This window comes from Schistocerca serialis, chromosome 3 (assembly GCF_023864345.2).
Source record: "Schistocerca serialis cubense isolate TAMUIC-IGC-003099 chromosome 3, iqSchSeri2.2, whole genome shotgun sequence".
Lineage (NCBI taxonomy): Eukaryota > Metazoa > Arthropoda > Insecta > Orthoptera > Acrididae > Schistocerca > Schistocerca serialis.
The window spans coordinates 400,226,698-400,242,008 of record NC_064640.1 but is presented as its reverse complement, the minus strand read 5'-3'; the positions used below and the strand labels follow the sequence as shown (position 1 = coordinate 400,242,008).

General features: G+C 37.0%; 1 protein-coding gene across 1 annotated transcript in view; it reads right to left on the bottom strand.

The window, feature by feature from the left end:
* Window positions 1-1,732: 1,732 nt before the first annotated feature.
* Window positions 1,733-15,311, bottom strand: part of LOC126470257 (monocarboxylate transporter 10) — a 466,478-nt gene continuing 452,899 nt past the window's right edge. The window contains exon 7 of the mRNA XM_050097984.1: window positions 1,733-7,438. Coding sequence (XP_049953941.1) covers window positions 7,308-7,438 — 131 coding nt within the window. The 3' untranslated portion in view covers window positions 1,733-7,307. The remainder of the gene's footprint in view (window positions 7,439-15,311) is intronic.

Below are 15,311 nucleotides of genomic sequence, written 5' to 3'. Positions count from 1 at the left end.
TGGACAGAACACAGATCAAGGACTGTAGGAACTGGATGAGCTGCGCGTATGTAAAGCAGAGTTAGCTGCTTAGCAAATGACAAAAGAAGCAAGAAAGAAAAGGAGGAGGCAAGCACTGAGCTGTTGTGACACTGAAGAGGACACAGACTATGGGCCACGGCAAATCGAGTGCATAAAAGACGCAGAAATGTAAGTCTGTATGAGAATTAGTAATAAAAAAAGTTTTAAATCTCAGTATCCCTTAACTACATTTTTTGCAATAAATGACTCCTTTTCTAAAAAAAGTACTGATGGTAGACACTTGAAATTTCCACAGCATGCGTAGTGTGAGATTCAACACATATGGAAGTAGAATAATTAAAGCATCCTGAGTTGTTTTGTTTTATATTCATTTATTTACAAAATTCTGTCAAAAATTGAGTGTTTGAAAAAAAGATACCATGCCCCACAACACAATATGTAAATACGGAAGCGCCCGATCCCGCCCGTTTGCCTTGACCCATGACGTCACAAATACGGCGGAAACGACCATAAACCACGATTCCAATATGGCGCATATAAAGTCGTTACGTACACATTATGAGGACGAAAATACATCGAAAAACAAACACACACACGTTCCACAAAAAACCTAATGACACTAACGGGACAAGTGCGGGAAATAGGGGGTTTTTGAGTGGGGGCAAACTAAATATAAACAAATTTAGACACCCAACCCCATACAAAACCACGCAAAACGACGAAAAAAAACGACACTTCCCTTCATCTCTTAACCTTACGACATCTCCACATACAGCCGTCCCTGGTCCGAGACGCCGGAACTTTAAGTAAGCCTCATTTCTGCACGACATACTGAACACTTCACGACTTCATCCAAAAATCCGAATAGTTGAAGAAATTTTATTAGAGACAATCCGCTGTCCCCCATCATAGCCGACAACCGAAAACTGTCGACCTTGTCAGTCATATCCATACCTACCAAAGACATAAAAAAAGTAATTTACCAAAATTCACACAAGACGCCATACTCGCAAACTAAACCAAAAACATCTCCTAACACACCACGAGAGAGCACCACCGATCGCATCAAAACGACACCTACAAACACGCCACTCTCACAAACTAAATTCCGCGCCGTCGTGACGTCACACACCACGACAGCCTTACGTTACGGGTCAAAGCCGACGGGTGGGACCGAACGCTTCGGTCGACCCTTAAAAAAGTTTCCAAGATAATGGCTCGCAAAATTCGACAATTTAACATTGGTGACATAAAACATACAATGTCCCCTTAATGTAACATACCTGTGTCTCCTTCATTTTGCTAATGACATTATACTATTTTCTACACTGCAGATAAACTTAAAAAATGAATAGAAGTGCTTAATTACACGAATTAACTATTAATTCACAGAACTGATTGATTAGTATTTCTATTTACAGCAAATGAAGACAACAACAGGATGGACAGAAAAGAAACAAACAGAAGAACGAAAATAGCCTGGAAGTCTTAAGTCTGAAAGAAGCCCTTATCCATTAGCAGGTGGCAAGTGGGTGATGATGAATGTGAAAATTATTTCTGTGATACATTATCTGTGGTACATTTTCATATACTGAGAGCATATGCCTTAGCAACAAGACAGTCCTATCAAATGTGATGCTTTAAGTTATGTATCACACTATTATGAATAAGGCATATTAAATGAAAATAATGAAATTTCACTACTTTTTTTATAGGAAAATTTTATTAATCTCCATTCATCGGTGTGTCTGTTTTAAATACAGGAACATTAACAGCAAAAGTTGTTCCACAACATTTGTCTATAAAAATTTGAGCATATTCTCATAAGCAGTGATACACACTGTTATCCTCATATCATTAAGTTAAATTTTATAAGAAAGTTGCAACTTAGTTACTTGGAAAGTAAGTGTTATAGCTTAAACCCTGTAGCTGCAAACTTAATTCAAAATTACCAACATTAAATCCTAAAAACAGAGTATATTTCTCAATTCAAATGAAGTATTTAAAAACTACATCATTCTGGCAACAACAGGTGCTATATTTTGTAACAGCACAATGACTCTAAACAGTAACATTCATTCATTTAAATGCAGATACAACAATGTAGAAATAACCAGTTTTGAGCTCTTTTATAAATCTATATCATGTGGCTTACGAAAATATATGTATGACATATGCTTTGACAGATCAATAAGAAAATATAAACTATTATTAACCACATGTACAGAATAACATAATGGTGTGGCTAAACATCCAAGTGCTGAGTCCAGTCCATCTACTATTCATACACAATCATCCTCTAATCAAACAGTGATGAAATTCATGTAATGTTGGAACATGTAAGCCTTGTTTAATTAGCAGGTAAAAAAGCTCATCAATTCTAGAATTTTAATTATAGTCATAAATGAACTGTTCCTTAACTTTATCAGTCCTTGTTACAAGGTAATTTTTTATTCCTAAACTGTAATCTTGTTCCTTCTGTACTGGGAAACTGTATACCCTCAAGTTATCAGAACCAAAATGAAGGAATACGCAGGAAACCACATCAGTAATAGATATGGCATAATATGAGACTACGAATATACTCATACCTTCCCATGTGTTACGTTTATTTGATAGCCCAAATATTTCTAATGATATGTAAAATACTTTTCACTAAATTAATGCTAGTACTCAAGTTTGTAGGACAGAAACAGCCTTTCTTTTTGAAATACAGAATAGTTCAAAAACTAAGGGAAACTAAAACAGCAGCCTGTCTATGGAGATACATTCAATGCAAAAACAACCAAGTGGTAACTTTGCATATGAACATATCTTGCATGCATTAAATTATTGGTAAACATGTGAAAAAAAGAAAAATAAAATCGTTTAGAAGTAAAGGAAAAATAAGAGAATTGTTGAGTCAGTGATAGTCACACACAAAAGGCAATGAGAACTTGCTAGTTTTGGAAGAAATCATTTGACAGAATGCTAGATGCACAATGCCAGGATTGCAAATTGGCAGGTGGGCTAGTGTGGGATGGGCAATGTGTCAGCTGGGGTAGGTAGAGGGAGAAAGAGGCAAAAACCAGGCTAAGATGTTAGGGGTGGGTTGTTAGCAGCTTGGAGGGAGGCAGAAGTTGTGCCAGCTTTGAATGCAGGAGAGAGGGATGGATGCACAGACTTGGGATATGATACATGAGTACTGTAGCCAATGATCTGCAGTACACATTGAAAACGAAACAAAGGACTGGGAATGGATGAGAGAACAGAGGAAGAGATAACTGTTAGCTAGAGGGTGTGGGGACAGTGGGTTATCAGAGACTGAGATCATGTGGGTTATGAGAGAGAAGGATGTTTCATAATGATAACTCTACTCTACATAGTTTAGAAAAGCTGGTGCTGGAGAGAAGGATCCTGATGACATGAGCTATGAAGCATATACTGAATTCAAGCTCAGTGGCTGCTTCATAAACTACATCATCTGGATCCTTCACTCCAGCACCAGCTTTGCTGAACTATGTAGGTGAGAGTTGTCCTGCAAAACATCTTTCGCTTCCACAACTCTCTGGCCTGAATCTTTGCCAACTCAGTGGTCCCATGCCCTCTACCCAACAGCTTCTCTTTCTTCTGTCCTGTTACCCCTTTGCAACCCACACATTCACATCATCTTCATTGTTCATTGCAAATCACTGACTCCAGTGTCTGTGTGTCACATGCATAGTCCACACACCTGACACTTATCCCTCCACATTCCTTTCCAGCACACCATTTACCTCTCTCTGAGCAACTAGCTACTCTTCTACAACCTCACTTCTTGCTTTCTGCCTGTTTCACACCCTACCCCTCTCCCTTCCAGTCCATTTGCAAACTGCAGCTTCAGCATTGTGTGTTTAGCTGATACAATGTGGAGGGGCACAGGTGTGTGTGTGTGTGTGTGTGTGTGTGTGTGTGTGTGTGTGTGTGTGTGTGTGTGTGTGTGTGTGTGTGTGTGTGTGTGTGTTTGTGTGTGAGTGAGTGGCTTTTTGTACCCTAGCTTGTCATAGCACTTCTTTTGCAAGCTAGCAAGTTTTCAAAAAATTTTTTGATCGCTGTTCCAAAAAAGTTTATTAAAATTGTTAGCAAGTTTTCATTCTCTTTTGATTATGCCTGTCAACGACTCAATACTTCTGCTATTTGGTGAATTTAAATTCTGAATTTACATTCTGTCAGAACTTCCCTTACCACATTTATGAAGTAAAATCTTTGTGCACAGCTGTTTTGGCATATTTTTGTGGTAACTTAAGGCAGTTCCTTGCAGAGACTCATTTGCTGCACTGATCTTACAGAAGATAATCAAGTATGAAATGATGCCCCCCACATTGCTAAATAATGGCAGAACTGAGATGCTTCATGAGAATGACAAAAAAACAACTTTAAAATTTCTATATCGTTATAGAATAGAAAAAAATATTGTTTTTATCTTATGATATTAATCATCACATATAATATCCTTAATTGCAAAGAAAAATGCCTCAAAAATGTCAACTCTATAAAATCAGTCACACTAATTTGATGAATCACAGTGTTACATCATACTGCTTTCTAGAAAGATGTCGAAAAATGCAATAACATATTTTAAATAAATATTATGGAGCAATAAAAATCTAATACAGAAATTTTTAATCAAATAAAAAATATAAGCCAGTCAAAACTTTCTCAGTAAATTTTTACACATAATAATATTCTAACCACAAGTTTCTTCACAACAGCTAGAGAAGAGGAGCTGAGGGATAAAAAAATGACAAACATCATGTAGATGCATGGATAAAGGATAGTGGAGGAATGGCATCTATGAGGTTTTGCCATGTAACATTATAAGGGAGCATTACTGAGGTAGTGCCACATTACAGATGACGTAAGATGGAATAAAATGACAGAAGCAAAGGGATACAATTATGGTGGTGTATATAGATGTTGGGGTAACTGTGTTGGAAGCAGAGGCTAAAGAAGTTGAGATGACATAAGAAAGAAAGAGAGAGGGCATATGAGACAGAGAGTCTGAGGATGACGTATGTGGTATGGTGTGCAAGAAAAACTGTCACTAAGGAAGAATGAAGCTTGATTAAGGATAAGAAATGGGGAAAAAGGATCAGACACTAAACATTTACAGTAAACTGAGAGGGAGGGCTGGTGCTAGGTGCAGAAATGTGATGAGATAATGCGATGTGTATGATGACCAGTTCATGTTCCAGAAAATTAAAGACACTTATGCTATGTGGGAAGGCCATTTAAGCCGTGGCACTGGTCCACTACCTGTAATCCATTCAAGAAGCATTACTAGGTAATCTTCATAAACTTTCCTCTATCCATGCTCTTAATCTAGGTTCTGAGTAACCTGCTATTATTCTTTTATTTGTGTGAAAATATTCCTATTTTGTCTCTAAAACAGAAACTTGTGGTTCAAAAAAGTACATCTTCTCAATTTCTACATTATTTCTATTAGGAATTGCGTCTTGTCAGGACAATAATTCGTCAAAATAATAACACTTCCGCTGAGCAAACAACTATTGTCTTAATATGGAATAAAATCGAATAGGTTTATCAATATAATTGTGGCAGGTATTTCTTACAGATATGTTCGTATTTAGGTATACTTGTTACCCACAGCTGGCATTCCCTTTTGTAAGATTTTTTGATAAATACCAGGACCTCTATGAGTTAAGTAATGATGGTACTGACAGATAAGTTGTTTGGTCTATTTCAGTAAACCTAGGAAATTTATTGCTAAAGTTCCAAAATATTTATTTTGTAAACAAAATGCTCATTTAAGATATATTAAGCATCTCTGTAATGCATGAGACCTACGTTAAATTGAGTTACTAAAGCAATTTACACTTAATTCCTTCTTAAAATAGTTTTAAATTATTTTTTGCATAATAGTCAAAAAACAAAAGAACTTGCAGATATGTCGTTGCTGCTCTACAGGATATTTTAAACACTTAAGTACAGATAGATGATACAAATTTTATACATTATGTCTCAACAAAAACCAAATTCAGAAATTTTTAATCAAATAAAGGAAAAGAGCCATTAATAAATTTCCCAGTAAAGTAGCTAGAGCAGTTTCATAAATTATTAAGACATACAGGATTTTCTTAGAGGAGGTAAAGGTCATATGGGTAACCCCTAACAAAAGAAGTGGCATAAGAGTTAATAAAATTTTGGTAAAGATAATTAAAACTGTTTTGAAAATTGTACATTTCTTACATTTGTCATGATATTGATACCACTGATTGAATTGAAAGATATGTCAAAGATATGTAAGTTGTTTAAGGTTACAACTTCCTGTAGCAAGCTGGTAGTGTCATTCACCCTTGTATTAAACAGTGGCATAAATAAATAGAAATGCTTTAACAAAATTTTTGAAATTTTTCCAGTAAAACAAAAACATTTGAAATTTAGCTGTTATACGGAGAACACAAATTTGGAGATCACTGTCACAATCTAGTATCACAACAGGCACTGTTATACTAGGAACATTTAGCATTTTATACATATAGAGTTCTCCAGCTAAATAACAGCAATAAAAAAAATTGGAAATCAGTACTACGGTCTCATATATCCTGTGGTCTTAGACTAGTGTTGCAAAAAAGGACTTATGCATATTTATGAAGGTGCGGAATCATAAAGGAAAAAATAACAATCAACTTAGGAAAATCAAAATGGAAATATATAAAGTCCATTACATGGAAATTAAATATTCGAAAAAGAATGGTGTATCACCTAACTTCACTATCGAATAAAATTGCACTTCTTGGAATTAAAGCTGTATTAGAAAATATAAATAGTTGTAATGATTACAAATAAATATTTTACAGATCTTAATCATGAACTGAATATAAAAAACAGCGAATTTTGGAAATGCTTGTGACAATAATGCTTAAAATTGTTGACATAACCATGTAAGTACAAATGCATGTGCAATAAGTAAGACATTAGTGATTTCACGCTCGATTGTTTCACTCAGTAAATGCTTCTACTGGAATTGAAATAAGATGAACACTAAACACTACTTCTTCCCATGAAAAGACATAGTAGAAGCAAACATAAAAAGAAATGCATAAACATGTCATGTTCAGCTTTATCCCATTGAGAACAAGAAAAAGAATGAAGTGTGTTTCACAAAGTTACAAATTGTATTTGTAGTTAATATTTCTTTTATTGTAAAATGTATGTTGGAAACCACTGTAAAAATTGTACATCAGTCCCTGTAGATTATTTTTAGTCTTTAGAGACAAAATTACATTTCATTACATAGAACACTGTCAAACTCCAACTTTTCCATTCATTGCTCTGTTCACTTCCTCAAGAAGAGATTCTGCCTCGGTTATGTGTGGTAGTTCCCCAAGTACATCATCATCAGCACAGTCATTTCCAGTACTTATATGTTTGTCAACTGTAAAAAGAATTACATGGAAATCAGTTACAATTCACTTGCAACACCAAATTTTTCTCAATTATCATCTCCTGAATGGAGTTAGTGCAGGTTAAAATATCCTACAATTTGAGAAGATACGAAACATGCATTTAGGTAATGGATTTAAAATGTTATTGAGAAAAATAATGAAAAATAGATGGCAACTGTTATTTTGAATTTAGCATGCAAGTAAAAGTTATTCTAAAAAATTAAAAAACAGAAACTGGAATGAAGAAAACTTACCAAGCCATAAAAGAGAAGGAAACGTCTTTTTTTTAATAAATAGGAGCCAGTAAGCAGGCTTGACTGTGAGTTACAAGAGTAAGGTCCTGCATGATTATGAATGCATCACAGAAATTTTTCATGATACATATCAGCAATTTTTTCATCAGGCATCCAAAGCTGTCACCAGTGTAAATTTGTGAATGCTTAAACATACTAAGACTGTTAATAGATGTTAGCACTCTCAGATGTTAAGCAAGATCTAAATATTGCAACTCTCCTTATTACATTTTACAAATGACAAAGAGAAAAATTTGATTTGTTTGCACTGAGAAAGAATTACACATCAAAATTTGGGTATGAGAGGAAAAAATGAGCTGTACTTTAAGTCTACAAAGCATCTTTAATAAAGGATTTAGTCCTGTAACTATTTCCTGATGTTATTTCAGTATCAAATACTTTGTATAACATATTTTTATGTCTTACTGACAAAAACCTGTTCAAAGTGTACTATTTGTTTTAACATGTAATCTATGAAAGAGAAATATTTAATAACTAACAAAGAATAAATAATTAAAAAATAGTTGGTAAAAATTTTTATTACACACGACTTACACAATACCATCATTTCTAAGAATTGAAGCAGTTTAAATACAATAACACCTTCTGTAGCACCTCTCCTTTTGCGCAGATTAAACTAACTTAACTTTGACTGTTTAGTGAAACCTAGGACCAACTACACTGACATTTCAGAAGTCAGAAACCATATCAGTGTCTTTTATTTTATTTTATTTTGTTTTAGAATCAGTTAAGACAAACCAAGCTTTCTATAGTTATTGGATGTTTCATCCTTGTAGATTAGTGAGTGTTGAACGAGCCTCGATCTATTGTGTCAAATTATGTTGGAACTACACTAATGGAATCAGCATCAACAATTTGTAGTAAAAATGTGCTCATTGGCTACTGCATTATAGTGAGCATCCACGGATTGTGGTCTAGTGGCTAGCATTTCTATGTCTGGGTCCCGGGTTCAATTCCCGGCCAGGTTGGGGATTTTCTCTACCCGGGGACTGAATGTTTGTGTTGTACTCATCATTTCATCATCATCATCATCATTACTTGTGACAGTGGCTAAATTGGACTGTGAAAAACAAATTGGACTGTGTAAAAAATGGGACTTTTTATTAGCACTGATGACCATGTAGTTGAGTGCCCAATAAACCAAAACATCATCCTCTTCATTATTATTGTGAGTAGAGGCAATAACATCCGGCTACAGCAGTTGTAAACAGAATAATTGATAGAGTACTACTTGCACGCCTGAGAGAGCAATGGGACAAGTTTTACATTTGATGGAAGGAAGATCAAGGAGGTCATCCAAGGCATACAGCAAGTTTAGATTATACACTGGTATGAAGAAAAATTGGCCGTTTCCTTTTCACAGGAACCATTCTCACCTTTGGCTCAAGAAATTTAGGGAAACCACAAAGAGGCTGCATGCAGATGACCAGGCAATGATTTGGTCCGCGATTTTTCTGAATGTTAAGCTGGTATTTTAGCGTTATGCCACCTCTCTTGGCATGGGATTTGGAACCAGAAGAATTACTACAGTGTCTTATTCAGTACCACAATGTAGGTATTGTCTGAGCCCATGAAGTTGTTCATTTGTCTGCAAAAGCCAGGAGGCATGAGTTCTCATGAGATGTCATGGTACTTATTATTTTACAGTCCACTTAAAATGAAGCAAAGATGACACGAGACCATGTGGCCTAGTTTACAATTGTGCATTTGGGGCTAGTTGTGATTTTGGGCATCTGTAATGTGGCATCTCGAGCCGTATGTTGTATGGCTCAGTTGATAGTAGCTCATATTCGAAGATAGTTTGATAGCATCAGCTCAAACACCTAAATTTTTGGGTAGTAATTCAACAGCACATAAAACAAGGAGTGTCCATATTTGATCTGATGAGTATGCCAGATAATTTATGACCATAAGATAAAAACCACATTTGTGTACCTATTAAAGTAACATAGCTCAATATCACTCCAAACAGTTTGTTTTAACAGGCAAAGTGGATGGCATGTGGAGATATTGCACTTCATACCTACAGAACATGTTCATAAGTGACATACCCAATCCATGTTTCTTATAACTGCATTATTTTGCAACTTATAAATTGATTTAAATTTTAATTAAAAAATTTCATACTTTTTGCTACATAAGCCTTGAGGAATACTTTATGTGGCAGTGTACCTCATCTGTCATTCTCAGTGTCTAGATTCTTTCTTGGTGACATTTGGCAGTTTCAATATGGCTCACTTTTACTCTTGGTCATCCTGAATAGGTTTTCCTCAATAACGATGGTTTTGTGGTTATCAATGTGTAATACTTTGTTTCATTTTTCTGGAAGAAAGGCTTCTGCCTGCTTCTAATTGCATTTTCCTTAGTTAACGTCCTTTCACAATACTTCCATGACCAATATTGAGTGTTATGTAACAACACACCTTTTCTGATCCACGTTTTCCATTTCTGTTCATTCCTTTTTCTAATAAGCACTGTGCAAAAGTGTTTTGAATGATATGAATCACATCATTACTGCAATATAGCAATTAATATACTGAATAACCAAAGTACTTGTGACAGTTGTGACAGGGTATTAGTGAGACACAAATGTCTTTCATCTGGAGCTGTCAAAATTAAAAAAAAAAATTGTAACATTATTTTGTAGTACTGTGGTATGTACTGCGTACCGAAATTTGCTTAAAACAAATGGTTATTTTCTTACTACATCTTACTGCTTACAGTTCTGTTTCTAATTTTATGACTTAATACACCACTCAAAGTCTCATTTCAGAGGAACTTTTGACATAAGTACAAGTTGGGTCTAATTGCGCTCTCATTACCTGAGAGGACTCAGATGAAGAACAATGTAATGCTATTTTCGTAAGTAAACTAGTATCATATAACGTTTTTAGAAAAAAACAAGTTTTATAACACAAACAACACAGTCCTAATAACATAGTAAATACATTAACATCCCAAATCATCTCTTCAGTAAACACAGTATGCAATCAACAAAGTCCCATGGGGCAACAGATGTTACACATTGCACGATAAAGGTGAATATATCCATTCTTATTACAAGTGAATTATTGTTCCATATACTGTACTTCGAGAACTTAAAGAATTTCATTGTTCCCATTGAAACCATGGGAATATTGAGTCTGTTCTTATGTTGACATTTTCAGAAACTTAAAGTACTGTCACTGACAGAAATACTAAGTACAAACCGAAGCTGACATGTGGCGTGCCAAACCCAATGAAATGGCACATTGATACAATCCTTTGTTTACCCTTCATTTAATAGCATTTCAAACTGAAATGCACAAAGTATAGGAGGATAGTACAAGAGATCGATAATGCAATGATATTAATTCTACAGAGAGATGTCCAAAATTAATTTAGAGAAGCCTGAGAAGTTGTTATTTAGAGAACGAGCGGGACGAGAGAAGTAATTACGAAAGAATATAGGAAATGCTAATTTCAGAGTCTGAAGAAGAGGTACTGGGATTTACTTCTTCTGGGGCGCCAGTGAAATTAAAAGGATGAAGAAGTAGAGAGTAAGTCGTCGATGCATGCTACTTGTGAGTAAGGCAATGACGTTAGTCACATGCCAACAGCATCTTCGGTGAAACGGAACAGAAAACATTGGCGGTGAACCTAAGGATTGCAAGTTAAATACACGTAACCAAGAGGACAGTCTTAATACTTCATGTTAGACACACCTTGGTTCAAATGGCTCTGAGCACCATGGGACTTAACATCTGAGGTCATCAGTCCCCTAGAACTTAGAACTACTTAAAGCTAACTAACCTAAGGACATCACACACATCCATGCCCGAGGCAGGATCCGAACCTGTAACCGTAGGGGTCGCGCGGTTCCAGACTGAAGCGCCTAGAACCGCTCGGCTACTCCGGCCGGCTAGACACACCTTTATGTGGTACACAGGTATGTTCTGTTCCTGCATGTTTGCCCTGGTAAACGTAGTATGAATTGTAGTGTAAAATGAGTTCTAACAAGGAACTAAAGGATTTCCGGACCCATGACGAAATAAGATATTTCCCTCTTCTATGTGGCCTGTCTAAACGTGTCCCCAGACCTTGATCGCACCTTTATATTACTCAATGTATGTGAATCTATCAAGAAATCTAAGTCTTTTGGCCGTCTCTCGAAATATTAATAGTATAAACGAAATTAGTATCTACAGGAGAGATTTCACAGACGTAAATGTCTTGCGTCTCGAATGCATTTCCAGAAACTACTCAGTCATCCGCGGTGTATGAAAGACCTTGCATCAAATGTCTAGGGGTGATAAATCGCATCGTGGGAAGCAGGATTTGCTAGAGCAAAACTGTCTGCTGATGGTTCCTGGCGACAGAGGCGTCCTTGTGTATTGGTTATGCCCCTGAGAGGCGTCAGGGCGTAGGTATTCTGAGAATTGTGTGTTTCTTATAATCCATTCATCTGCCCTACTTGAAAGTCCGAGTCAATTAAAGTTCCTGATGTATTTCTCCTCTTAGAGGCAATCGTTCTTAAGATTTACTTGCTGAAAATCACTCTAGCAATTTACCGAGATAAGTATTACGCAGCACACCTGGTTAGTAGACCCTGCCAAGTTCAGTAAAATCTCATCGCCCCAGGGCCGGCGAATACTAAAGGATGTCCAGCACCGCCGGGAACCGTTAGCGAACATTTCATCTCTAACAAAAGTCGTTCCCCTACACATTTGACGAAATGACCTTGAAACAACCTGTTCCGTGTAGCTATAACGATGATGATATCAAGCAAATAACGATGGCGTACATGATCCCTGTCTCTCTCTTTCTTACACACACACACACACACACACACACACACACACACACACGCACACACACACACCACATTAAACGGAAACCACCCACGCATCCACACACAATCCCAAACTGAGTTACTGAAGGAGAAAATCGATGTCTGATGCCTCGAATGAGGGTTCCAAGTCAGGAGAACTGTGTGGCCCGTCGAAACTGTCAACTTGCTTGTCCTTTTTTTCTTTTGTCTCTAGTTATAAAACTAATGAGAAGTTAAACCATTCATGTTTTAATTAATGTAGTATACAATGTTATTATGGGATTGCAACTCTTTCTGTATGTACAGAAATTATTGTTTTATGTGGTGTTTTTACTTTTAGAAGCTAAATTATGTGTTGAGCTATAAATGCATAATGTTCCTAGGAAATATTTTACAAGGACGCTAACAAAAATGGAATTACAGTTATATGAAATGGAAATATGGAATGGCATTATATTTCATTAAGTAGTAAAAACCATGTTTTACAGTGAATTCCTCTTCCTACGGGTTTACATTCAAGTCATTTTCTTGAAAACTGCTCTAAAATCTATGAAAGACTGTCTGCCTTATGTAATTATTAAAGCAGAAAAGCAGGATAGTGCATGGACAACTTACCTTAGAATTTGCTGTCTGGAAGAAAACATTAAAGCATTGTAACTAGATACAAATATTTCATCAAGTTATTGGTTATATAAATTAAACGGGAAACATACACAATCGTTCTAACCTTTCCATTTTACTGGTATTTAGACATTGTAATTCAATTTCATTGCAAAGATATTTTACTATATAAATTTTGATAAAATTTCCTGTGACAAAATATATACAAATTTCATATTTTGCACTGCTGGTGATAACTTCTTGGGATTGTAACTGAGGACTAATCCAGGATACCGTAGTTTCGCTGAATGGCCTTCCCCTATATTACCAAGCAAATAGTGTAACTAGAACAGTGAAACTTAGCGAAGGACAAGTGCCCACGTCCTGTACTGTGCGGGCCACTGCAATGTTGGCGATATCTCCTGCACTGCTTATGCTTTGCCACTCAAGCACTGCACAACTCCGACTAACTCTGTCCAGTACCTAATTTCCCCAGTAACGACTAGGCAGTGCGAAATGGTGCATACAGCATTGGTTGGCTCTTGCTGGAGCGAGTGGCCACCGTTTTTTTTTTTTTTTTTTTTTTTTTTTAAAGTGACTGCCGAACAAACGATTTGTTATAACAAAATCTGTGGTGATACGCTGAAGGCCTAGCTTCAAAGAAGGAAAGTAGGCGGCGCAATCCCGTGACAGGGCTATTGGCCTAACAGCAGGAAGAGTGCAGCTTCGTTCCCCAAAACATAAAGCCACGTCAAAACGACTGGGTCAATCTCCACTGGAGAAATATGAAATGAGAAATTAAGTGAATCATTTACAGTTTAATTATGCAGATATTTGAATCTATCATCAGTGAACTTCGTGTGCTGTGCTCTTTTTTCAAAAAAATTAGTTGTAAGATTGAAGATCAAAGAAAATATTAATCCTCCTCATGTCCTAAATATCAAAAGGTTTAGAGCTGATCGATTCTTCTCGCGAAAATTTGTAAAAACATCGTGAAGTATAAAAAATCAGGCCCATAAATGTTTATGTCACCCGCTTAAGTGTATCTCTTCTACATTTTCTTAGGATGGAGTTCTTACCTGCTTTAAGTAAGTCCATCATTGGCATTACTACCGTATTTATGAGTGCGGAATTGCTTAAAAGCGAAAAGCGCAATAAATGAAGAACTGCGCTTGCAAATACATACAGGCACTCGAGTACTAATGTGGAAAATCCACGTAGTTGGCCTCCGGATATGCACTGGAAGTCTCAGTTTTCCAGTACCCGCCCAGATTCAGACGCTAAAGACTGCCACAACAACCCGGCTATCGAAATGTGTTGCGGGCTGCCTACAACGCGATAAAATGGTTCAAATGGCTCTGAGCACTATGGGACTTAACTTCTGTGGTCATCAGTCCCCTAGAACTTAGAACTACTTAAACCTAACTAACCTAAGGACATCACACACATCCATGCCCGAGGCAGGATTCGAACCTGCGACCGTAGCAGTCGCGCGGCTCCGGACTGAGCGCCTTAACCGCGAGACCACCGCGGCCGGCTACAACGCGATAATTAAGGAACGTAGCTCGCAAGCGCTACAAGGTGAGATCCGTACCTCAGATAACAGCCAGTCTGGCACTACGTAAGTGATTGAAATTTCATGAGAATATCCTGCAGCAAAGAAAAACGCCTTTGTTTTAATGATTGTCAGCCCATTTCGCGTATCATACTCTCTCCCTATTTTGCGATGATACAAAACGGCCGGCCGGGGTGGCCAAGCGGTTCTAGACGCTACAGTCTGGAACCCCGCTACCGCTACGGTCGCAGGTTCGAATCCTGCCTCGGGCATGGATGTGTGCGATGTCCTTAGGTTAGTTATGTTTAAGTGGTTCTAAGTTCTAGGGGGCTGATGATCTCAGAAGTTAAGTTCCATGGTGCTCAGAACCATTTGAACCATTTGATACAAAACGAGCTGCCGTTCTTTAAACCTTTTCCATGTCCTCCGTTAATGCTATGTGATACGGATCCCATACCGCACTGCAGTACTCGAGAAAAACGCGGTAGTGTAGTGTAGTGTACGCAGTTTCTTTAGTATATGTGTTGCATCTTCTAAGTGTTCTGCCGGTAAATCGCAGTCTTTCGTTCACTGTCCCAACTACA